Consider the following 25,073-nt stretch of genomic DNA (forward strand, 5'->3'; position numbering starts at 1 on the left):
CCGCACATTCTGCTAACTGCGAGAGTGCACGTTGAATTCATGGCTCAGCTGTCACGATAATCGATTTTCTAATGGGAGGATATCTCGATGACATTACGGTACCATGGCGCCAGCTGAAGGTTACGGGTTACTGCGAGGGTAGGGCTCTTCGATGTTCGTATAGGCGAGACGTGTAACGACTGTATCCAATTTCAGCGTTTGAATTACATAGAATGGCAGCAAATTTACATTATTCACCGGTCACCGCTCCATTGTGCACCGTGTAGTAGGTATTTGTGCTAGTCCTGCTTACCAATTGTACCTATAGTGGAACGCATTCTCACTGCACACTGGTAATGATGCTGCGATCGGGTATATTCGGCACAGGTGGGCTGTTGGTCTCACACAAACAGACCGCAGAGCGTCCGCAGGGCTCTGGGCCAGGGAACTCCCCCAGCCACGGTACCTGGTTTCTATCCAACCCGCATGTCCATCGGCTCGCTCGGTTGGCTCTGAAAACCGTCTGGCGGCTGTCGGCCACTACGATTTTTTATACTTCCTAGAGAGGGACATCCTGCGTCAGAGGAGTCGGGCACCGCACCGGATATTCAGCATGCCATTTTAACAAGCAAGTGGTCAGCTATCTATCTAATCGGCGCTTGATGACCATTAGAACACTATAAGTGTGGGTACTGGGTTTGTCTGGGCACTGGCGTTGCGTTGCATAATCGTATCTAGCCTGCGAAAGTCATTACCTGAGTCAGGCAAAGTCGATGAAGAACGTCATGCTACACAACATAAGGAATCGGAGCTGTATATGCTATATCCGTAATCGTGCTGCTATTTCAGGGCCACATAAGTGCACCCAATCGAAAACTGAAGCTCGTCGTTTGCTTTCAATGCTTGGTCAAGCTCTTGTCATGTCAGATCAAAATAGGGCATCTAAGTTTGTCCGATATCCGCGTTCTACAATCTATTTCGGGAATGTCCGGGAGTTACCGCCATAGTACCAGGTTATCTCGCTATCTCTTATCACTTAACTGGTTTATCAAAGACCGTTGATAAATTGATATTCTGATTGTCCTCTTCAGTGGCAACGCCGCGTTGACCGGACACATGAAACGAGCTCTTCAATTGAGCACGTCATTGTGCGTGCAGCGCCATAATTGCTCTACATTACCATTACGACTCCCTTGTTCTATTCCCGATTCTTCCGATCTCCATTGCAAAGTAATTTCTAATTTTGATCTTAGGTATAGGACAAAGACAGACACAATACATCTCTGGCGTGTATTTGAGCATTAAAAAAGTACAAAGCAGAAAAAGACAAACGTACAGGACGACATGGAAACAGCTTACGAGAGAAAGATTACGAGCTTACGAAAAACAAAATGAAGCAAACATCGCCATCCAAGCACGGGATGACTGCAGGGCGGAGAGACATAACCCAGGGCACACCAGCCGAAAATCGTCACACGTCAGCGAAATAATATCGAAACCAGCCACACGACACGACGAGCTCCCCTCGGGAGAGTCGACCACGACGGCGGCGAGGTCGGCGAGGTCGTCGCCGGCCCAGGGACCGAAGCGCGCGACACGGCGACACCTATAGCCGCTGACGGTCGGTCGTCTCCGCCAGGCGCTAATAGAAAAATATGTACACGGGGCGGCTGGAGCGCGGAGCGACACCTGGCCGCGAGAAGCGGCGACCATCGGACCATCCGTCCGTTCCGCCTGTAACAACAACACACCGCGTGATCGGACATAAGCTACGATGCCTACATTTAATGACATGGATGTGTGTAAATGAGATTGGCAGCCATCGCTAGCGCGAGCGGGCGCGCGTGTCACGCCCAGACATGTCTGCGGAGTGTGGTCTGCGAGATTCCTTCCACACGAGGGACTTCCCCAGGTAATCCCCGGCCATCTGGTCCGTGTATACATTGCGACAAAGGCGCTCCGAGAGGCTGGCTAGCATAAATACGACGTGCACGACTGGCCTGGGCGACGCACACGCTGACCGTGGCGGCACGCGCTGACACACAGACGAAGGGACTCAGACGGGGCAGCCGGCGAGCCGGCGTAGCGGCGGCGCCAGGCGAGGGTGGGGGGCTACATTTGTACTAGAAATCATACCGAGTACACCAACGGAGCAGCGTCAGGCACAGAGAACGAGAAATTCAGAACGGGAGATGCGCACGGTAGCGGGCCTCCGCACAGCAGCCCGACAGACACACACAATCGCTCGGCACGCGAGCACTTTGGTTTGGTTGCCTGCATCGCGGCGGCGGCGGCTCGGTAGGAGCTTCCGTTACCGCCTGTCACTCCTTCCAACCCCCGCTCCTTCCTCTACCTCCCTCCGCTCCCTCTCACCAGATCCCTCTCCTATCGGCGCTCTCATCTACCTCCCGCCGCCCCGCGCAGTTGTTACGTTCCCTCTCTAGCTCCCTCCCTTCCGTCTACTCCTTGTTCTTGTTATCCTCGGCGGCCGCGTCTGCCTCCTGTTTGGTGCCGACGATGACGGCGTATTCTGTCTTGTCGGCGCTGGGTCGCACCTCGGTCTTGACACCGTCCGAGTTGAGCACCAGCTCGGCATAGACCACCTCCCCGCCCTCCTTTTTGGGGGGCGGAGCCGCCGGTTGGCCGTCGCCGTCCGCCTCCGGCTTGGTCAGCTCCTTCTTCTCCTCCTGGGGGGGGGGGGGGGGGCAGGCGGATGTCAGAGGAGTAATTGGGCGCGGTCAGGACCCGCGCAGATCGAGGGGACTGCTGATTAATCGAACGCTTTTAGAGAGCATTATTATTGAACGTTGGCATCGAACTTTGATTTCGAACGTTGGTATTGTTACATCGAACGGCGCAAATTAGAGCGGGAATGCTTGACTTACAAAGTCACGCATGAGGCCGATCACCGATGTTGTGTGCTTAACCACCAACGTTGTATGAATGCTTTCGTACAACATGCATATATTCGTACTACGCGGAAGCATTTATCCTTATTTTCTACTGAACAGCGTTTGAACAATTTTATTTCACTTCGTTATATTATTGGTACCGAATGATAGAATATCCAATTCCTAGGCGGAAGATCAAAATGATTGAAAATACTCCGAACCCATTTGATCGAAGCAGCCTCCTATGAACCCACCTCCTTTTCGCCCATCTCTGCGTCCGTCTCGGCCTTGTTGCTCTTCAGAAGGCTGGAGAAGAGAGAGGTGAATTTGACAGACTTCTTCTCAGGCTCGTCCGTCTTTTCGGCATGCGCAGACTCAGTGTCGCTACTGAAAAAGCAACAAAGGAAAAACGTAGGGGGAATGCATGCAAACGAAAGAGAAGTGCACAACATAATAAACCGGCAACTTAATAACAAACTATAGGTAAATAATGAACGGGTGTTTCTACAAAAATAACGGCAAAACATTGAGATCTAATGTTGAGTGAAGGTTTAGGAACTTATTGAAACAAAACTTACATGGACATGCAATACATAATAATTAATTAGCAACTCATGCAAATAAGTGAAGAAATCGCTCAGTAATGTTCAATGTCATTTACGTCTCGGATGTGCAACAGACATGAACACTGAACAAGCCATAAGCACGTCCCTTTGTAAATTAATATCAAAGATGAAACAAGTTATACCTAGAATTGAGTGAAAATTGGTGACAAAGTTTTCGACAATAATTCGCTTACAAAGGCATAAGGACCATAGCTTCTTTATATCATCATCATTGGTCAATGGTCATGTTTTGGCTGAGAAAACTATTACACGCTTATCAATTAAATCCCTTAGATACACGACTCATGACACGCTGCAGTATGACTTGTTGTCCTTTTAGGTAAACATTGAGGCAATTCTTGTAAGTCAATAACAATTAACATTTTTTTTTTGTTCGTGTGGAACATTAACGATCGACTTACCCATCAGAGCGCTCCTCCGCCTTCTCTGCAAACGGAACAAAATTGTTCAGTACATGGCAACACCACATCAATATAAATAATATCAAACCTAATCGTGTATTAACAGCAATGTTTTTATGATGGTTTATTTACTATGCACCCAAACTGTAATAAAAAAGGTGACATTCACCTCACCAAAAACAAAGCAGTTTACGTTAAAATTTGCATTCAGACGACGTAGTTGAGCCCTTACTTTTGACATGTCACAGCCCACAACCGACCCCCATCAGAGGCTCCCGTCCAAACTAAGTACCATCTATCTTCTGCCATTGCCTATCTAACCGTTCTACTTGTCTAGGTACAGGGTGATTCATAGCCATGTGACCTATTTAGTTGATCTCTCTTGAGAAGAGGATTGCATATTTCCGCATGAAATTTCACGTGCTAGTAGAAAATTTTATGAAGTTTTGTTCTATCTTGGTCTGGTCTGTGTGTATCGCTCAAGATGTACACAGCGCAGCAAAAAGTAAAAATGTGTAATTTGCAAAGGTTAACGCAGTCCGTCAAGCAAACACAAAGATATTTCTGCACGTCTGAGGGCTTGCACCCAAGGGAAACTCCAAAGAAGATAACAATTCATAGAATCGTTAATCAATTCAAAGCGGAGGGCACGGTTCAATGATAAATACGGCACAAAAAAATTGTTAAGCGAACCCCGGAAAGTTGATTTCAAAGAGCGCTGAGGTCAGGTGTGCGCCACACTCGCCGGAGCTCAACGTCGTGGAATTCTTCCTCTGGGGATATGCAAAGTCCGAGGTCTATGGGGAGAGTCCCCAGGATATTCTGGGGCTGAAGGATGCCATTGGAAGCTGCTTTGGTTCTATTTCCTTAGAAATGTTGTGCGTCCGCGCCATCGCCAACTTTAGGCTCTGGCGCTGGAGTGCATCCGTCGCCGAGGTGGCCATTTTGAACATCTTGTATAAAAGAAGTGTGAGAGCCGAAGGAAAAGTATTTGTGGCTGATGCTATACATGGATCAAAACTTCAGATTTGGCTGTTTCATATGGTACTTGGCAATGGCATGTAACACGAATACATTTCCTGTAGTTTTCATTTATTTTCGGTCACACGGCTATGAATCACCCTGTATTTACTCGCCTAGGCCTTAGTTGCCTGCCTGCCCACACTAAAGTCGAACCTTCTAAATAGCATGACATGTCGGGTGGTATGTGTGGTCACTGTGTCTGGGTACTGTGTGAAGCCTATGGAGCTTAATTACTCAATATTACGTCGAGTGAATATACTTTCAACGTGGCGCATCATTTGTATGGTTATGATAGCGATGCAGTTTTATTCTAATCTACATCACCCCTCGTGCTGATAATGCTCGCCGATTAGCATTCAAATATCTGGAGCGCAGTTTTCAAAATTGTCTCACTCCTATGCATTTCCAATTTGTCAGTACATCCAAGTCCCACGTTGTCCACCTGTACACATTGTATTGTCTTCGTCACATCAACGGTAGCTAGAGCATCCATAAATGCCACAACAGAAGCTAGGGGCAGTCGGCGCGCTTGTTCAGCGCGTCTCTATTCGCCGTCTATCCGCCGTCTCTCGTCTCTCGTCTCTCACTGGCATTCTCGCGACAGTCCGACGCCGGTCGCCGCTCAACATTGTACACACAGACACAGCTGTCTACGACAGGCGAGCTGCCCAACAGTCACGGAGTACCTCCGAGCGCATATTTACGTCTGGACAACGAGTTGCGGGGAAAAGTGCTGATTGTGTTGCAGTTTTAGGAGCCGGTGATTAGGCTGGATTTTTGGGTTACTTTTTCGTTCCGATTCATGTATTTCATAGTGTTTGGCTTTTGAATATTTTAGTTCTTTCAGATAAATATTACTTGCCTTACAACTTTTGTAAAAACGTTTCATTTTTTTATAAGCCGACGTTCAGAGTCCTAAAAACACATCAGCACTACAATCATTGTAAACAAACAAATGGAGCACCACTTGGCTCTGTTCCAAGGCCATTTTTTAGTTTATCTGGTGGTTTTCTTGCTCTTTTACGTCGTTTTGTTGGATGTTTTGAATCCCTTAAGATTGACTTATATCATATTTAAGAAGCATGTTGACTGAAAACAATCTGAAGTATCCAGGAGGCTGACAGAGGTCCTGCTCCTGACTACTGAGCAATATCAATATCAAGTTGAACTTAAGTTATGAAATTTTGGTTGATAAACGCAAATTGATCGGGCTCATATATCAGCAAGAAAAAGTAAAATTAAAAGAGCTTATTGTCCAAAAACAAGCTATAATATTGCAGACCTTGGAGCAATACTGAAGAGCACGCTGAGCAGGATCATGCCAGAAAATGTTGACTGATGAGCGCATATTGATGAATTGGTATGAATATTGAATGATAACTTACAACAGCAAGATAAATTAGTGCTAACCATCAAGTTAAAATCTAGAATGAATGGACTTGAGCAGTTTTACTATGCTTAGATGCTATGCAGATTGTAATGTGCATCAGGTACTCAGTGTCTGGCAAATGAAACATGCGATCATTCCATTACTACTGGAGGAGAAAACTTGGATCACTAAATCCACTTTATGTTGATTTTGATGTTAATCATCATCACTGTATTTCTTGAAAAAAGGATTGTAGTAAAATTGTCAATGTGACAATCCATGCAACGATGTGATCATGTGTTCATAGTCATTCGTGATAGTCAGTCATTATTGATCCAATATACAATGGCAAAGCTCTCAGTCTCAGCGTTTCTTCCTGTAGATGGCCAGCAGTGACTCAGAGCTTAGAAGTATTAGTTTTCTTCACAGGGCTGGGATAAAAAGTACTGACGGTAATCTTCCACCAAGGACGTCTACTTTGACATGGTATGAGATGTAGGCACAAGTAGGTAGGTGCTCAGTTCCTATAGTCAGTAGTTGTGTATGTTTAGTCGGGTTAGCTTAGATCAGATTGTTAGTTTTTTAATTTGCCAAATGTCCATAAAAATGTGACCTGAGCAATGAGCATACCTGAACCTGACTAACCTGACCTGACAGCTGACCTAACCTTAATCATCACACATATTAGCAGCCTACCCAAGACCTGCATGGCAGTAGCACCCAATTATAGGTAGGTACTCACCCTAACTCAATCTTACCTGCTAACCTTCAACTTGCCAAAAGTTAGCTCACATTGCCAAGCTGTGTCCAGGGAAACAGTCAACTGAGGAACTGGCTCATTGGGTGGCTGGTGTGAGTCTGTGCATATAAAGTGTTTCTTCTCTGAAGCTGCTCAGCACTGCTGTATGTCATGTTAGATGCTCAGAAAATGTGGGAAATGATTACTAAGCTTAGTGCTTTGTTAATGCTCGAGACATGAACAAGTACAGATCCTGAAGGGTACAGCTATGAGTTAGGTGCTAGGTGAGTATGTTATGTGAATGTGCTGTTCCCTGTTTGCACGTAAGTATACAAACAAGTACAGGGTCACAGTTATATTCAATCTCCACATAAACATACAACAAAAACGGCCATATAGCCTAACTCCGAACACACCACAGATAACTTAAGCCTTTGAAGGCACAAAAATGCTTTGATTAACAGGACATGTATACAATATATCCTCTGTCCTTGGGGGATCTTGCTGCCAAGTTGAGGTACGATGACTGAACTTCAGGATTGATCAACCTTTTCTTAGCCACTGCTTATAAATGAGAAAGACCAAATGCTTGTTTGTAAACTGCGTTGAAAATTTAATGATCCACCTTCAATTCTGACATGAAGGCACAAATGAAATAGTTCCCTCTCCTTTTGGAATACACAAAGCAAAATATTTAATAAATTTTAGTGGATGGACAAGAGCAATTAGCATAGCTTTCCCTCATTCGCTTCATATTTTGTAACAAACGCGCTAAAACTGCAATATAACAGCACTATATGCTTCTTGACAAAAGGCAATAGTATTAAAAATTTAGCCCTGATGTTATTCATTCTTGGTGGAAACGTAATTACAAAATATTTTGTAGTAACTATTAAATTCCGGCCGAAAACAGTGCACGGTTTAAAAAAGAATCATTCCAATGACGGTCCATTCTTGCGGTCCTGAAATCGCCACTATTTCCGGCCTCTCCAACGCAACTCGTTGTCCAGACGTAAATATGCCCTCCGAGCACTAGCGGAATGTTACGCCCGCGCCAGCGCACTGGCAGCAGCCCCCAGGGGCACGTGGCTAAGCTGCTAAAGCGGCCCCTCTCTGCGCACGGGTACACCGTGCTCGCCGCTCAAACGCAACTCGCTCTTTGTAGCGAGTTTGCACGTTGCGAGGCGCAAAACATTAAAATGCACGTTGCCACTCAGTACACACACATCTAGAGGTAAAATACGCCTCGGGCAGTAGCTGGAACACCTCAAGCCTCACAAGATAGCTACAGACATGCTCAAGCATGCTAACGAATCCTGATGCGTCGCGCTTTCACTTGTCGCCCGACACGGGCAGGCGTATTCACTAGTTCGCACGCCATCAAGCGTTCCGTTCAGACGAGCGTTCGCACCCCATGGTCGCAGCACAAGACCGCAGTTTTTGCGCTCGCTCTCTTGGTGCACCAGCACGTCACACGTCCTCACGCGCTGGCTGATCGTCGAGCTGCGCGCGCTCTCCGCTCGTCGTCACCGGCGAGGGACACCAACGGACGACACTGCGCGGGGTTCTGGCGCTATGTATCACAGAGCGGTCGCTGCCCGGCCTCGAGACGGGCTGGCGCGGCGCTCGTGCGGTGCTCTCGGCTCTCGTTGGGTGCTCTGGGGCTCGTGCGGTGCTCCGGGGCCGGCTCAGACAGCCGTATCGCTCGGGGGAGCGGGCGCGGCGCCGTTCGCACCGTTCCTCTGTGCCTCGCCGTCGGCCGGCGCCGGCGGCGGCTCGGTGGCGCCGGCAGGAGCCTCCGACGCCGGCGAGTCCTGCACGGCCGTCGCCTGCTTCTGCTCGTGCCCCGCGTCGTTGTCGACGTGACCGTCGGCGGTGCCGCGCCCCGCCTCAGCGTCGTCGGCTGCGCCCGCGCCAGCGCCCTCCTCGTGCGCTGAAAGCCGAAACAGCACGATAAGGCGTAACGAATGGGAGTGCCTTCGGCTCACAGCGGGGCTACGTTAGCGGCCGTGAGTAGTGGTTACGTTAGTTCGTTATTAGTGGCCGTGTGTTGCAGAGGTCTGCTAGACGGCGCCGCAGTCGAGGCCAGGTCCGAGGAACCAGGCCAGACAGTGGCGCCGCGGGGCAAGCTACAATGTAAGCTGGCCTGGCAAAGCCGAGGGCCCTCCACCGACGCCTTATCGTGTCATTTCAGCTCGCAAAGCACAGATCGGAGAGGCGACTGGCCGGTGACGGCCGATCGCACACATGCTTCATTCGTTGGGCGCCGGACAAAAGGTTTCGGCAGCCGTCATATATGCAGAATGCTCGACAATGCTTCCGCATCAAAGCAACCATGTTTCGTTTGTTACGAATAGCAGACATTCAACAGAGGAATAATTACTCCCGTATTATGTTAATATATTTTTAGGAAAATGGATCATTAACCCGGCCGGGCCCGGGGGGTAATCCCAACCACCGCAGCCCGGGGGGGGGGCGTTTTTCGCCCCCCCTGTCTAACTCCGTAAATAAGGGAGCTACGGAAACAAAAGCGATACCAAACGAAAGGTCCTTATGAGACGATTCTAATGCACCCAAAATTTTTGACCTCAGGTCAATTTTCAAGGTCAGAGGTCAAGGTCAAAGGCCAAAACCGGCACATGTGTAGTGATCTCAAAGTAAGCATTCTAGAGGACGGCAGGCTGCATCAAACCGGCAAAATTGGGTGTCAAACGAAAGAAGAGAATCTGAGGATTCTGAAAAGGTGCTCCAAATCAAAGGTCAAGGTCAAGGTCACGCTCAAAATTGACCTCAAATTTGGCACTTTTTCGCACATCTTGCGTGCTAACTTCAAAGATGTTTTGAAATGTTTTGAGGCTTATCAGTTCCCTATTTGTGGTTCATCTTACGATACAAGGCTGCTCAAAGGTCAAGGTCACAGAAGAGTATCCCTGCTAGAGGCTATTTCACTGATTCAAGTTAGTAATAATAAATAAGACGATTTTGCCATCCAGAAGCTCTAAATGAAGGCTTAGAGGAAAATAGATGCCAGATTCGTGATCAGCGGGTACAAATCCATCATAAACGACCTTTCATGTGTCAAGGTCAACCAGAGGTCATTCGAGGTCACATGAGGTCAACATGAAACTTGACCTTTTCCGAACAAAATATATATCATTCGACGCAGCTTGACAAGGCGAATGCGATGGTACCACTGCCGTAGCTCTAGGACCATTTTTGTCGAAGTTATTTGCGAAAAACTAAAACCACATTTCGGGGTCGTTGACCTGACCTCTGACCTCAGGTCACCGAAACTATTTTTCTATTTTTCTCTAGGTCAAACGCTACACAGCCGTGCTCGTAATTTGTCTTTATCTCTAAAACTCTATTTTTAGCAGCTATTTGAAGTTTGCGTCTGTGACGCCGAAGTTTGCCGTGCAGGGGTCTAGAAAAATGGACCTTGTGACGTCATCAAGGGGGCTAGGTCCGAATTTTTTACTTCAGAAGATGTCAAATTGATGGGAGAAAAGGTACTGAAAGTTTCGCCTTCCTATCCCTAAGCGTTCGTGAGTTATCGCAAATATTCGCCAGGGGGGGCGAAAAACGCCCCCCCCCCCGGGCCCGCGAGGGTTAAAGATATAAACATCAGTCCCTAGAAGCGACAGCTGACAGCGTGTGCGGAGAGTGAGCAAATTTCTACGTCAGCCACTATTGCGCGCGGAAGCTCCAACCAGCCTGCAGCCCCATATGTATCTGTCCACACACCGTGCTGTTCTGTGCATGCATGCCGATGGGTACGCGCTGTGCATGTTGCTGTCAGTGTGAGAGCTCAGCCACCCCGCCGCACCCCACCCCGCAGTCTCACCTGGCATAAGATGCAAGCTCCAAGCGGCGGCGCAGCCGGCAGCAGAACCCCGGGGCACCGCATGCACATGCTCCTCAGTCCTTAGTCAGCAGCATACTCCAAACTAAGTTCTCAGGTTCTCCAAACTAAGTCCTCAGGTTCAGTTTATTTACAGCATTAGTCCACTGTACAGAGCAAACTGGCCACGATTTGTACGTTCAAACTGCATTTTGTTTACGGCACAGTCCGCTGTATTTCTAGGAAAGCTCATTTTCTTAATAACTCGTACAAAATCTAAGCTCTACTCAGCAGCATCACTATATTTCTCACTTCCATACACTCCACACACATGCACTATATCTAACAATCGCTAAATCATGCAATGGTCATGAAGCATGCTCATTGTTCCGCCAAGCTCGTTAGCTGCAGCCTAGTTGCTACGACCAAAGTGTGCGATCTGCATACATCCAATATACGCCATGCACGGCCTCTCGAGGCGGCTTACGGTTAGTCTACAAAGAGAGAGGCACAGCATGAAACAGGAGGAAGAGACAGCAGTTTGTAAATGACACAAATATGGCAGCTGCAAGGACAGCCGCGAACATGCTACACGATCATGATGAAGGGGTTTGTTCACTCGGAACAAAGTTTCCTGCCTGATGTAAATCTCATAAGTATACTCCGTATAATCTGTTAGTACCCTGTTAGTACACTGATCGGCATACAAAGCAACTGCTAAAGCTAACAAACTGCGGGTGTTACGACTGTTGTTCTGATGAGCAGTAAGCTGTAGCTAATATCTCCCTGGGAACCTAACAGCACTGCCTACTTTCAGAGCCCGAAGGTAATGTGGGTACCATATTTACAGTAGGAGCACCAGTTACAGTGTATGCATAAAGTGTAGCTCCATATTCATATTCAGGTGATTCATCTGTCAACAGCGTCCCCACATAACTGACGCAAGGTCATGGTCAAACATTCACTCATCTCTGACACCTTGATATCGCCTCCAGACGTCTTTAAGTCGCTTCGGCAGTGTACCCTGCATCGGATTCTAGCCTTTCCCAAGCTTCAGTTTCACCCCACATCACTCGACGGGCTGCCACGCAAGTCTTTGATGCGTCGTAGCCCCCACCACATTCACTCCCTAGCCGCCTGTGTCACACTCCAGGCCTTGTGCCACGCATTCCCTTGGTTCATCATGCACTTCCCCATCGGTGTTTCCCCTTTTGGTCACACCGCTGAGCCGTCACCAATCGGGTCCAGGAGGGAGGGAGTGGAGGGGTACCTCGAAGATAGCTCAGCCCGCAATTCACCGGGCAGCACCTGGACTGCTCCCGCCGGAACCTGCGACTGCGGCCGACCTTTGGGCGGCAGCGGCGGCCCCGGGCGGCGCACCACGGCGCCAGGAGGAGGGTACGGGATGCCCAGCTCCTCCCGGGAGCCGCGCGGCGGCAAGTCAGACCGAGGTCGCGTCGAGAACCCCGGATTGTCGGGAGGGAAGGCGATGGCGCCCCTCTGTCTGCCCGCTGACATCTGGGGCTGGTGGGGGTTTCTCTCCGGGAGCGCCGGTGCTGCCGTGTTGGAGTACATGCCCATCCCGGCGGGACCTGGGCCCCAGCTCTGGTCAGGACGGCCCGGTCCGTATCTGTCCCCAGGCTCCTGGCCGCGCGCGCCCATAGGAGCGGGGCCCGGGCGGCCCGGCTGTGGCCCGACCCCGGGGTAGCCCATTTGACGAGCCCCAGGTGGGCCCATCTGAGAGGGTCTCTGCTGCCCCGGAGGGCCCATTGGAGAGGCGCCGGGCGGGCCCATGTGAGAGGGCAGCGGACGCCCTGTCGGAGGGTGCTGCGGGTGACCCAGGGAAGAGGCCGGGGAGCTCAGCTCCGAAGTCATCGGTGACGACGTAGCAGCAGGGGGCGCCCTGCTGGTGGGGAACCGTATCGGGGAAATGGGAGTGGGGGGTGTCCTTGGCATTGTAGCTAAGTCCGCTTCACCGACACGGGGCGTGGCGGGGGCCAACGAGCGTGGCGGAACATCCAGTTCCGGAATGTCCACAGGTTCGGCCGGCTGTTCGCCTACTGACCCCTCCTCGGAGCTCGACTTCGGGACCGGAGTCGGAGAGCCCTCTCTGACGAGCGGCTGCGGCGCGGCGGTCTCCCCCTCACCGCCGCCCTGCTCCTCCGCCGGGGGCTCGCCGGCGATATAAGTCACCTCCTCCATCTCCAGCTCAGGGTCCCCGTCCTCGACCCCAAGCCGGCGCTTGTTCGGTCGCGAGGTCATGCTCTGTTTGAGTGCGGTCAGGCTCAGGGGTACGCCAAACTTCCCGCCACCAACACCTCCACCAGGACCGCGCGAGTTACGCCGCCGACTGTCGGTGGGCAGCGAGTTACGCCGCCTCCTGGGCGCGGCGCCCGCGGCCGCGCCCGCGCCTCCGCCAGCAGCTCGGCTGACGTTGGACGCAGAGGCGGACGGCCGCTGCGCCTTGAGAGGCCGCGGCGGCGCTTTGGCCGGCTTGTCGACGGTGTCTTTGGCCTTACCTGCGAAGCACCATTTGCCGCGGCTGCGACCGAACGCCACCAGAGCGATGATGATGATGAGGACGACGACGGCGGCCACAATGCCGCCGATGGTGGCGCCCAGCGCCGCTGGCGGGAGAGCAGGGAACGTCAGCTTACACACAGCGCCGACAGGGTGACGGGGCTCAGATCTAGAGCTGCAACTCGATCGCCCTTGTATAAATTGCTATAGTGAACACATAATGTGTTGAATTGAAAAATCCAAAGGAATTTGAGCAAGGGGCTATGCAGAATGAGACCGACAAGATAGACGTTTCAAGCCAAGGATAATATTTAGAACGGAATACGCTAATGTCAAAAGCCTATGAATTACTGAGAGTAGACAGTCCTGTCCTGTGTAGGTATAAGATAATTATGTTCACATATACAAGATATACCCTAAATAAGCTGGATATATACTGCTACACTGAATCAGCTACAACTACCCAGGCAAGCGCTTCTGCCTCAACCACTATCAAAAGAAGTAAGAAGAACGAAGACACGTATTAACGCTAAACCTACGCACTCACACCCATTCGAGCTCATTCATCAGCACACGCACACACGCACACGCAAAACCGAATGGCAAGAATGGCATCTGGACTAGGTTCTGAGAAAACGGAAATTTAGCAGGTGTCGAAGAAAAGATGGTTACTGAGGTAGAATACCACCGAAATTTGACCAAAGAATGTTAGTTGACGAGGAATCACAAATAAAAAGAATGCTAACTATATACCATTGTTGGATTTTTTTCAGGGAAGAACGCTTCTTGTAATATTTTTGTTACCTCAAGAGAGACATTTAACACGGATTAGTGAAAACTGTCGAGTTAAAGTTAGAGGACAACCTGGGTTAAGGCCAGATTCAATGAAAAATGATAAGAAAGCAAAACGCCGTTAGCGCAAAGAAAACCGCCACCTCGTCAGGCTTCTTTGTCAACATGACCTCCGTTCCTCTTCAAGAGGAACAGCGCCTGTCAACGAACTCCGTTCAAGCCGATTCAAACGGCCCGCGGTTAGTGTGCGCCATGCTGGTCTGGTTAGTTCACAGAACCGCCGCCAGGGGCGCAGCCGTTGCCGGCTGCAACTGATCCTTGCCATTGGTCTCGCCACCCATTTCGTGGCCGGCGCTGAGAGATCCGGGCGCAGCGTCGGCGTCGGCGGGCGCCGCGTTACCTTCCGGTGGCGGCGGCGCGCCGGTGCCGATCTGAAACTCGAGCGCCGTGCTGCCGACGCTGTTCTCCAGCTGCAGCACAAACGTCTTGGACTGGTCTTCCATCTGGACGGGGTCGATCGTCAGCGTCAGCGCGTACATGCCCAGCGAGGCGTTTTTCTGAAACAATGGGGAAGGGTGTCAGTGGTGTTGGAGGAGAAGGAGAAGCGAGACAGCTAGCATAACGGCTTAAACGTGTGCACTGAAAATTTAGGAGATACAGTACAGAGACAAAGGCGGACGCCCTTGCCTGTGAACTAAGCGTCGCCCCGACCAAACGATCTGAAACATCACCAAAAGAACCCTAGTAGAGCATCGGGCAGCCTGACAGGTTTTTTGTGTCACAGTCTCATACGTGTCAGATACATATCGGACATCTGCCACGTCAGATATCGTTTAAGCTAGACCCCGCGGGCAGCCCTCAACTCGACCCCCTCCACAATCTCCTAATACCCTCCCTCTATCTGCCTGCGTGGCCAGATGGGGTATCAGAGGTCAACATGCCACCGGATCACGTGAAAGACAGGCGATTGCACGCCATGGGTGGGGAGGGGGCCGATTAAAGCGCCCCCTGCACCGAGCAGCGATACCGTCAGGTCCGGTGCTGTTTACACTGATATAATGCCACGGCATATGAGTAATCAGCTGCACCGCTCACACAAAGGTATCGGTAACGGTGAGTCAGCCCCTGTTTGGGGGGTTCATGAGTGACTCGAGCCATTTAATGTCACTACGGTGTTAAGTCCATGAGTTATGTGGTCATTGCTTGCAATGCTTTCTAACAAACGTTGCTACGAATATGGAATATCATCCGTCGAAAGCTAATGTGTATCTCTTATTCCACTCTTCATTTCGTCCTCTTTTCAGTTTCCTTGTTTTGTTCCTCTCGATGTCCGCTGCCCTGTCCAGTGTCCATTCACCCCATCACACACGTCCCCTCCATACACTTTTTTGTCACGCACAATCCGTTACCATCCCACCTCTCCCTCCCCTCTACGTACGACGGTGATCATGCCCGAACTGAAGCGCCTGTCGATTCGGTCGGTGCCTCCAGCCGGCACCTGAACCGTGTCGCCGACCTTCCAGAACATTCGCGACGGCACGGGGTTGGCGGTGAAGTTGACCGTCACCTCGCCGGGCTGACCGGCCGTGAAGCCATACACCCGGCCGATGTTGTTACCTCCGGGCCGGTAGGCGGCGACTGTCGGAGGAAGATGGGGTCACAACAGGTCAGGGACGTGGAGGCCACCACAAAGCGGAACGTAGTGGATTGGTACAATAATGAGTGCGCTGCAGGCTACCGACTTTTCGTAGAGTAGGGAAGAGCTGATGTGTGACAGAAAATACGATGATATAAGTACGCCGGAAAAGTTCAAAGAGATCTCGACACAGTCGATAACGTGATGAAAGACGGTGTTGTTTGGGTGAAGGAAGGCATAAGTAAGGCGAAGCATGTCCTCGGCTACCAGATGTACATAGTGAATTTCCGATAAATAATAAACATATGTAGCGAAACATTTACCAATTTCAAACTCAAGACACGCCAAATTGCCAAAGATAGTCTAAACTATGAACTTACTAAAACGTCCGTTTATCTTTGGTTCATGAATCAACAAGCCACATTCATGACTACATCACCACGCCCACATTCACCCGGATCATAAACTCACACTGCACGTCAACATCCACGGCCGTCTCCCGCGCCTGCTGGTCCCCCATGTCATCCTTGTCGTAGCCGGCGTGACTGGCGACGCAGCGCAGGCTCTTGCCGTTGTCCTCCTTGTGGAACTGGTAGGTGAGCGTAGAGAGACTGTTCCAGTGGCCGGTGCTGTTGACCTGCGTGTCCTGCACCTCGATGGAGTCGTACAGTTGCGTGTTGCCCAGGTACCAGACGATCTCGGCCTTGGGCCGCGCCATCTCGGCCATACATTGGACTGTGGTGGGATTCGTGCTGGAGGCTTCCAAAGGGAACCCGCTGGCCACTTCGCCAATGTAGTAGACCCGCTTCGGCTTCTCTGAAGGGGCAGAGAGGTGGCGAGGTCAGACCCACAAGCAACTCACAAGAGAAAAGAGAAAAAGCGAGACAATGAGTGTTACTCCTGAATGACGAATCCCATGGCTGGACCTTCACAAGGCGAGAGGTAAAATGGATGAAAGGATATCATGTCTTATTCAAGAACATCCACTTAGCTTTGCAGTAGAGTAAGCGGTTCGAAGAGGAACCAGTTCACTCAGCTCAACTTACCGGCGATGATAAGCTCTGTGCCGGACGAATCCTCCTGGCCTCCCTTGCTGGTGTAGGGCGAGCACCGGTACTTGCCGTTGTACCTCTCGTCGACGTTTTGCAGCACAATGGTGCAATCTCTGGCGCTGTTAGGGTCTCGAGCAGTGATGTCTACATTCGGAGGAATCTGGTGAGGGAGCAGGTTATCAGTAATAGCATAAGGACGATCGGATAGAAAACAAAACAAGTACAACATTTCGGCTTGTTATTTCATTTTCGAGCACATTCAAAACATCTGAGACCTGAGTAGTCTCAATATTTGTCAAAGGTCCTTCATGTTGCAAAGCAACTAATGAAGTCAATCACCAGCGATATCAATTAACATAAAAACGCAGTCGTCTACCCACTCGGTTGGAGAGGAAGCCGCTGATGCCCAGAGCGGGCGTCTCGAGCTTCCACGCGCAGCTGACGTCCTCGTTTGTGATGCAGGTGAGGGTGACCTCGTCACCTCGGTGAACCACCAGCTCGCCCGGCGGCTGCTCTTTGAACAGGGCACCGAACGCGCCTGTGGACAGAGAGAGGGCACATCAGTTGTCAGAAAGCGCAGCACTTGGTTGTGAGACGTCTAGAGGATCCATATCTGGCAGAGGAGACGAACAGATAGTGAAGAGGATCGGAATTGAAGAAGGCGAAGAGGATTATGTGTAGATGTGACGATCATTTTGGTATGCTATACCACCGTTGACAATGACAATGCGCAAGAGGAGGTAGAAAACATTTGTAACGATGCTGTAATAGCAAAACTGATTTTCTAGATCATTGTTCTCTGATGCTCTTCATAGTAGCCTACCCAAAGTGTTCAGACTACACGTCTCCTGCTAACGCCCAGAGGTGTTTGTTGAGCTTATCGCATGGGCCCTCCACCTCTATCAGTACATGCATCTGTATCGGACAGATGCAGCATTCCATGCCCCCCCCCCCCCCACAGTCGACAAACGCTGCTTGACAGGGCATATCGCAGCGGATGCCGGATAACACCGGAATAGCGTGCTATATCGGCCCGCGACAGGCGGCATAGGCGACCAAGGAGTGAAACTCGATAATGGCCCTAGTTCGGGAGCTGCGGGCAACACACTGAGAGAAATGATGCAATCAGAAAACAAGGTGAAAAAGGTCACCAGCTCGGGTCATTCTGTTAGTCTAGCTTAATAACACCTATAAATAACGCCAATCTCAAAACATCACCAGGGTGTTTTCTAACCTTATAAGCCAAAGCCATACAGGAGTCAGGACAATTTGTTCGTCGAAGTTGCAGCGGTTCCTGAAAATTGCCCCTCCTTGGAGACCCTACCGCCGTTTCGTCTCCCCCTATCAGTGATGTCATGTCACAATCACGGTGTCAGTCAGGGGACCCCTGACTCCGCGATTGTCACATGACATGGTATGTAATAATCTCCACGGAAGCAACACGTGGTGTGGTGCGCCCCGTCTTCTCGATACACCGATTCATCATCACTATCGGCTTTCCGACGCGTCATCCGACCCCCGGCTGGGGCGGCCAGTGGGGCCAGCTGTCGGTACAGAGGGATGACTCACAGCGATCAAAGCCCGGCTCGTGACTAACAGAAAAAAATACCGCACCACGGAATGTCAGACCACAATGCCGCAGGGGCACGGACATACGACCTACTGGCGTGGCTCTCTTCATATTGCATAAGCGGCAGAAACATTGAGGAACGATGTGACCAACGTTCTTCGGGACCGACGCAGATGTCTTGCGTCGGTCGTCGCTCGGTGGGGGATGTAGCGACGGTGGAGGTCCCCGGTCGCTGGGAACGTACCCGGCGGGGCGGTGGTAGGAAGAGGGAAATGTGGCTCGAGTCTTACAGCGACGTGTGTTATAAGGAAATAGGTGAACAAGTGGGCCACGGGATCATCGGAAAGCTCTACGATCACCATTTTAAACGGTTCGTGGATATGATGAATTAAGTAACTCATATACTATTCCTCTAAGTTAGCTTCGATTCACAAATAGAAATGTTTATCACAGCCCGCGCTCTGTTGTCTGTTTGGCAGCCCAGCCACGGGAGCCCGTGATGTCACAACGTGACGCCTGCGAGTCGTCTGAACTTCATCCCCCGGCCGGGTCAATATTCGAGGAGCGCGGCCACTGCCTGCCTCCCCGGTCCGGGCGGACAGCAGTGTTTCCATTCAGTCCGGATGAGTGCCACCCCGCGACCGCAGCCGGGGAGAACAAACAGAACGGTCCCGGCGAGCCGACCTCCACAGGGGCGGCGGGCTGCGACGGGCCGACCTCCCACCGAGACGTAACAGGGCGGCGCCACCAGCGCTCCGGCTCGGCGCGGCAGTAGAGGGTTGGGTGGTTTGTGCTACTGAGGTGTGTAAGTTACACGAGAATGGCATAGTGAGAAAAATGAGTTGGTGATATAACGATGTGACTGTGAAATTGAAGATATTAGGTGAAACCCAAAACACATGCTACTTGCTCCACCTCCTACATGCCTTCTGACTGATTTGATTCCACTTGAAATAAATTTAATCCAAATTTGTTCCGATAACAATAAACTGACTTCAGATGCACTTCAAATGCACCTCAGCAGCTCAACAACCTGGTACATCCATATATCAGGTTTCTATTAGCCGGCGGGACAAATGCCAGTTTCCTCAATTAACCCCGATCTAATTGCATTTGCAGCCGGAAGCTGGACACATCCGTCTGGCTGTTTGGCCAACAACATTCTCCATAATTGGATGGGGCCAAGAGCTCAGGACTCGAAAATAGGTCACAGGAGGCCCATAATCCATCCAGTGCACTGCATCACGGGTCCGCGACCTATGCCGACCCTGTCTGGATTATAAATTTCTGGCATATAGAATATGGCACATACCAAAGCATCCAGATGCTGCCGACTGACAACACATTGTTATACAGGAAAGGACACTGCGCAGTCAGTAAGCACAGAACTGTGTACGTTATAAATGAAGACGGAGTTACGCAGAGTCATGCGACTTTACTAGTAAACACAGTTGCCTGCAGGGATGACTGCATTCGACGTGACGGCTGTCTCAGCTTGAGCCAGCCGTCGATGCAGGTCACACACGTCAGAGCAGCGCTCAGTGCACAGTAGGCACACCTAACCCCCTCCTGCTGACGCGTGCCATTGCATTCAGCACCCACACAATGACCAGACAATGCCGATTGTCATCGAACGTGCAGAGCCGACGGCTCGGGTTACGGCTGGGGCTTCGCTTGGCTAGACGTTTCCAACACAATGCATGTGGAGTACGAATGGACCACGGCAGACAGTGATGGTAGAAGATCAGATGCTTATATCGCTTGGCTGGCGATGCGATGCCGAGCTGGGAAAGCGAGAAGGTAAAGCGTAGTTACCGTCAAGCCATGACCTATCTATGTAGACGAATCAATGCGCTACGGTCAATTTTCTCACACAATGGGTATCGCATTGCAGCTTGAAGCCTGATCATCATTCAAACGACCCTTGATCGGGTCGAAAACTGGGGTGAGCGCTTCAACTGACTGCATCAAGGTGCCCGTTTTCGGCCAGTTCGCTCGGCGGAATTCTCCTGGGTAACACTTCTTTGCCGTTTCAGTGTGTACGACCGGTACCGCAGCTGTGTCAGCTCGCGGTTATGGCGCCGTAACGACAACGAAAGGTGTGGCGACGGCGTAACGACAGAGTGCAAACGGCGTAACGACGGCGTAAAGTCGGTGCCTAATGTCACGTCACGGCACCCGTTATAGCACGTCACAGGACGTTCACCTGTGATGTTGCTATTCAGCTACTGGGTGGCTACCGAATGCTTGCAATGATGAAAGACATCAGCTTGTAGGTAAATGATGCGCCATGGAAACGTACAAATATTACGGTTAACAACGCATTTAAAGGGCACTGCTATCATGTGCAAACAGCAAAACTAATGTTTAATATTCGTCTATCTAGACTAGTAGAAACCAGGCCAGTATGATAGCAACTGAATACTGATCAAATCTTCTGACTCACCCTAAAGATAGCGATACGAAATCAGTTCAAGGGCCGACAGCGTTGCAACATCGGTAATGATAGCTTCCCTGAAGGCGCGCCCGTGTACCCTCCGTATCGGGAGTGGAGCCGCATACCAGCTCCGTTTGCCTCGGAAATGATTACCACAGCAGAGTAGCATGTAATTAGCAGCCATTTATAAGCATCTAACAGCCGGAGTTTTACGGACTGTTTATCTGTGCCGTCTATATCGAATCTTTTCTTGAATTAATAAAGAAAGGAGTGGAAAACAGCGAGCTCATAATAAGAGTGATCTTGAGCGACCCGCGTATTAAGCTGAGAGTGAGTGAGAATGATCAATCACCTAGCCGGCTGCCACTTTGTACCGGATGTGAGGCGCCAGCTTCAGGTTATTTCGGCAGAAAAATAGCCCACCTCTCTCCTCGAGTTCGCAAACGATCAACCCTGTTTTGCGGCACAGTATAGCTTCAGGCGTTACAGCCAACGGCGTCATCTCGTGAGAAAAATGTCTTTGTGAAGTCTCCCGCACGAATAAGCAGCACCTTCGTCCCTTCCGGACATTTTCTCAGCTAGTCATGGTCCCTGGTCCTTCGGCCAGTCACCACGTCCCACAACTAACTATAATAGAGCGACCTTAGTTTTAGTATCACTATCATCCTAAACCATGCATCTTGAAACGTCGCCACCAAGCTGATGGACATTCCCCTAAAAAGGGGCAGTTTTTGTCAAAACATGCCAGTCGACACAGACCAATTCAGGGGACAAAAGACGTGCGTGTGTTCGTCCGCCCCATGCGTGACTCGGCTCCCCGAATGGTTCCAGTAACCGTCAGCCATGCCATGTGCAGTTGGAACTTTTTGCTAGTCGCTTCCCCTCCATCTGCACGCAAACCCCACTCACAGTTTGGAGTAGGACGGTCTCTCAGTCAGTCCTGTCCTGAGCTCAACAGCAAAAGGCTACCGAATCTTACACCGCGCAGATTTGCATTGATACATCTGACCGTCGTATTTGCAAGGTTTCGAACTTCTCGACAGTGGAAAGGAAATCCAACAAACTCCGACCAGAAAATTACGGTGCAAATCACATTGATGCGGAAACCAGACCACCCAATCGGATCACTCAATTCAAGCTGCAAATCTATCGATTACCCGAAAACCGACGCCGGGAAATTGCTCGAGTTCACGAGTCCTGACGGCCCGAGACGAGGCCTGTCATCTGTCCGGTCTGCTCAGCCCCCGGGAGCCTGGGCTGACCCATGCTTGGTAGAGTTTGGGAGAGACAGAGTGTCGGAGAGAGAGGGGGGAATAGAGAGAGGGAGGGAGCATGAAGAGTTCCGAGCCAGCCAATCAAGTTGACGTCCATTACTGCGTCGCTCAGGCTGAAGCGGAGTCCATCCCGATGGGCCGGCGTTACTGCAGAGCCGGGACGGTTGTGGACCCACCCACTAATAACCGCCATACTGACGGACCGGTCCGAGCCCACGCTCCAGTGACCCCGGAGACCCCACAGACTGACCCCGTGACCCGGGTGGGGCGGGCAGGGCGCGGTCCGTCATCTGCAGTCACGCAGTGATGGGAAGAGTCCAAAGACGAGAAAAGACATGCGTATTGAGCCGAGAAAAAGAGCGATAGCGGCAGACGAAACCGAGAAATGGGAGAGGGGAACACTGCTACGCACCTATCTACTTCACGTTTCGACCGGGCCGGGTTTGTTTTTACAAGCTCTGCCTTTGGTAGCCAGTCCAGTGTAGTGCCGTCAAACTGGTCCGGCGGGGTGCGGCTTCTAACACGTAAAGCGAGCTTAACAGCCTGCACTGCCCGGCGATAGCAGTTTATCAGCCCATCTTGTTGCGGGGCTACCAAACTGGTAACACAGGGCGATCCTCAGATAGTCCAAGCTTTCAGCCAACACCAAACGAGGCAAACAAATTTATCCCAAAATCTATTTTCGTTCACGCCGGTAGTCACAGACTGCGTTAGCTATTTCACTGAAAAATGGAAATGGTTTTTAAATAATGCTGAGACCCAGAAGGACAGCGCCTTACAAAGGCAGCCACTCCAATTCTGATGTCCCTCCCTTCCCGTCACCGTGGGGCTCTCGGCCACAGGTGGTCGCCCTGGGGCCAAGGGACGCGCTCCTCCGCCCCGGATTCGGGCCACATCCGGCGGAAGGACGCCTGTCGTGGGAACCAACCAACCGCCAACGACGGCCACTGGTACATACAGTTCCCCAGCAGAACCCGTCTGGTCGATCCACCATACCAGCTGTCAGGGCCTTCCACCAACAGTTTCGAATAGTCGCAAATAGTCGCTCAACCACCTCGGCATACCACTCGCTACACAAACGCCTCGACCGGGGCGCCGAGCGCGCGGCGATGGCCAGAGGGCGTCATTACCGCCGCACTGCCTCACCTATGTGTGTGACGTCACAACGGAGATAATTAGCGGCAGTGACGTCACGAGCACGTGGCCGAACCGTTTGAATTTGTGGTCGAGGGGCGGACACGAGGGCAAAATTGGAATTTGAGCGGATATGGGAACAGGAAGATGAAGATGCAGTGATTGAAGGCAGAGATGACCCGATGGGTGGAGGCGGGGACAACGGTCGCCTCCTCGCGACGTCTCATCCCATCAGGACGGAGTGTAGTCTCACACGAGACACCATTTGCCTCTCCGGAGACTGTCGTCTTACTCGAGACAAATTACGAGAAATTTTAAAGTGAAGACAGCGGAACCAAGCCATTAGACAACGTGAACCCGAAACCGACTCCAGCAATCTTCAAGATGTCGCGCTAAGAGACCAACTTCCACTGAGGCTTTTGAACGACCCGGCAGCTGTTTTCCTGATGGGACCTCTCGTCGTTCAGCCTCGAGCGGACTCCGACCCGGCCGGAGTCGTCCAGGCTATTTGCGGTCGGCCGTCAAGCCATGTAGAACGCAATCGATTCTGAGGGTCATTTGTTCTGGAACAGTCTCCAGCCAACCAGACGAGTCCGGAGCCACTCAGCGCCGACACAGCCCCGAGACCTGGCAAAGCTCAGCACTCAGCAGCTCAGCTCCGTTCGACGAACTGAGACGGTGAGCTGAGTGCGGCTCTCGAGCTTCGGAGAACGCTGTCGCTCAATGAGCCCTCACGGCAGAAATTGTTGGAAGCAAGGTAGGTATATTACAGGTGCGCTGGAGGATCTTAAGGAGGTAGCAGCGGCTTCAGGACGTCTGATTGTCTGGAAAGGCTTGTGTGAAGAGGTTTCTAAAGATAAAGTTGGCATAAATGTTGAGTTAGTATAGCATTCATCAATGCACGGTCCCGGCACAATTGGTGTGCGGTTTATGTAAGTACGTTCACCAATAAGACACGCACGGAAGTACAGAGCCATAACTTGTAGAATGTAGGAAAATGTATTTAGACACTCTCGAAACCCTCTATCGCAATTCTTAAAAAGTAAATAAATGTATCCTAACGATTAAAAAACTAAATTAAGCCAATTATAAGCTGAAATTTGTGATTGAGAAGACACTAGATATTCGATAAAAACCACTAACCCCAGCCAACAACTGCTATACATCCATGTCCCCTTCTGCGTCCACCCCTGTACTGGGGCTGGCCACAGCCATTTCGGCCTGCCCCGCCCTGCCTTTCGTTGGCCTTGCCCCACCACTCCCCCCTCCCTCCATCCCCTCTCGGCCGAGAGAGAGAGAGAGCTGCGCCTCAGCAGTGCCAGCAAGACACTTCTGGCGATCAATACGGCGGCTGCCGCACGCCCACAGAGTCGACGGCGCACCCCACCTTCGTCGCTATCGACGCCCTCTCCGTGGCCCAGATGCGCGCCGCCGCCACTACGACGCTGCACGCGCACGCATCGGGAGCGGCGTGTGGTGCGTAGCGGCGCGCGCGCAGCGGTTAGTGATCTCAGCCCCAAAGGGTGCGGCGCAGGGCTGACCCGACTGTCCTCCGGCTGTTCATTGCATTACGCCGGACGAGGGGGCAGAGCCGTACTATCCACCAGCTCCACCGGTGCCCATGGAACCCAGGAAGCAGCTGCAGGGGCAGCTGCAGCGCCGGCGAGGGGCAGGGCCGGCCATGGATGACAGGGCGACCGAGCGACGCGCCGACGCGACGCCCGCGGCCATTGATCGTCGTCCCGTGACGTCACCGCTCGATAGTCGCGCCGAGAGGAGAGAGGCGGAG

General features: G+C 51.4%; 1 protein-coding gene across 8 annotated transcripts in view; it reads right to left on the bottom strand.

The window, feature by feature from the left end:
* Window positions 1-1,255: 1,255 nt before the first annotated feature.
* The window catches only part of LOC122385840, a 54,598-nt gene continuing 30,780 nt past the window's right edge, over window positions 1,256-25,073 (bottom strand). The window contains exons 2-10 of one of the 8 annotated variants that reach the window (XM_043374421.1): window positions 17,250-17,407; window positions 16,864-17,029; window positions 16,289-16,633; window positions 15,620-15,819; window positions 14,582-14,738; window positions 13,389-13,496; window positions 3,898-3,922; window positions 3,125-3,257; window positions 1,256-2,666 (exon numbers count right to left, since the gene is read on the bottom strand). In XM_043374421.1, coding sequence (XP_043230356.1) covers window positions 2,439-2,666; window positions 3,125-3,257; window positions 3,898-3,922; window positions 13,389-13,496; window positions 14,582-14,738; window positions 15,620-15,819; window positions 16,289-16,633; window positions 16,864-17,029; window positions 17,250-17,407 — 1,520 coding nt within the window. In that variant the 3' untranslated portion in view covers window positions 1,256-2,438. Of the gene's footprint in view, window positions 2,667-3,124; window positions 3,258-3,897; window positions 3,923-5,354; window positions 5,607-8,051; window positions 13,497-14,503; window positions 14,739-15,619; window positions 15,820-16,288; window positions 16,634-16,863; window positions 17,030-17,249; window positions 17,408-25,073 lie in introns of those variants that run through there. The other 7 variants (XM_043374420.1, XM_043374423.1, XM_043374422.1 and 4 more) reach the window with 7 other exon arrangements.

This window comes from Amphibalanus amphitrite, unplaced genomic scaffold, assembly GCF_019059575.1.
Source record: "Amphibalanus amphitrite isolate SeventyFive unplaced genomic scaffold, NRLGWU_Aamphi_draft 000233F_arrow, whole genome shotgun sequence".
Taxonomy (NCBI): Eukaryota; Metazoa; Arthropoda; class Thecostraca; order Balanomorpha; family Balanidae; genus Amphibalanus; species Amphibalanus amphitrite.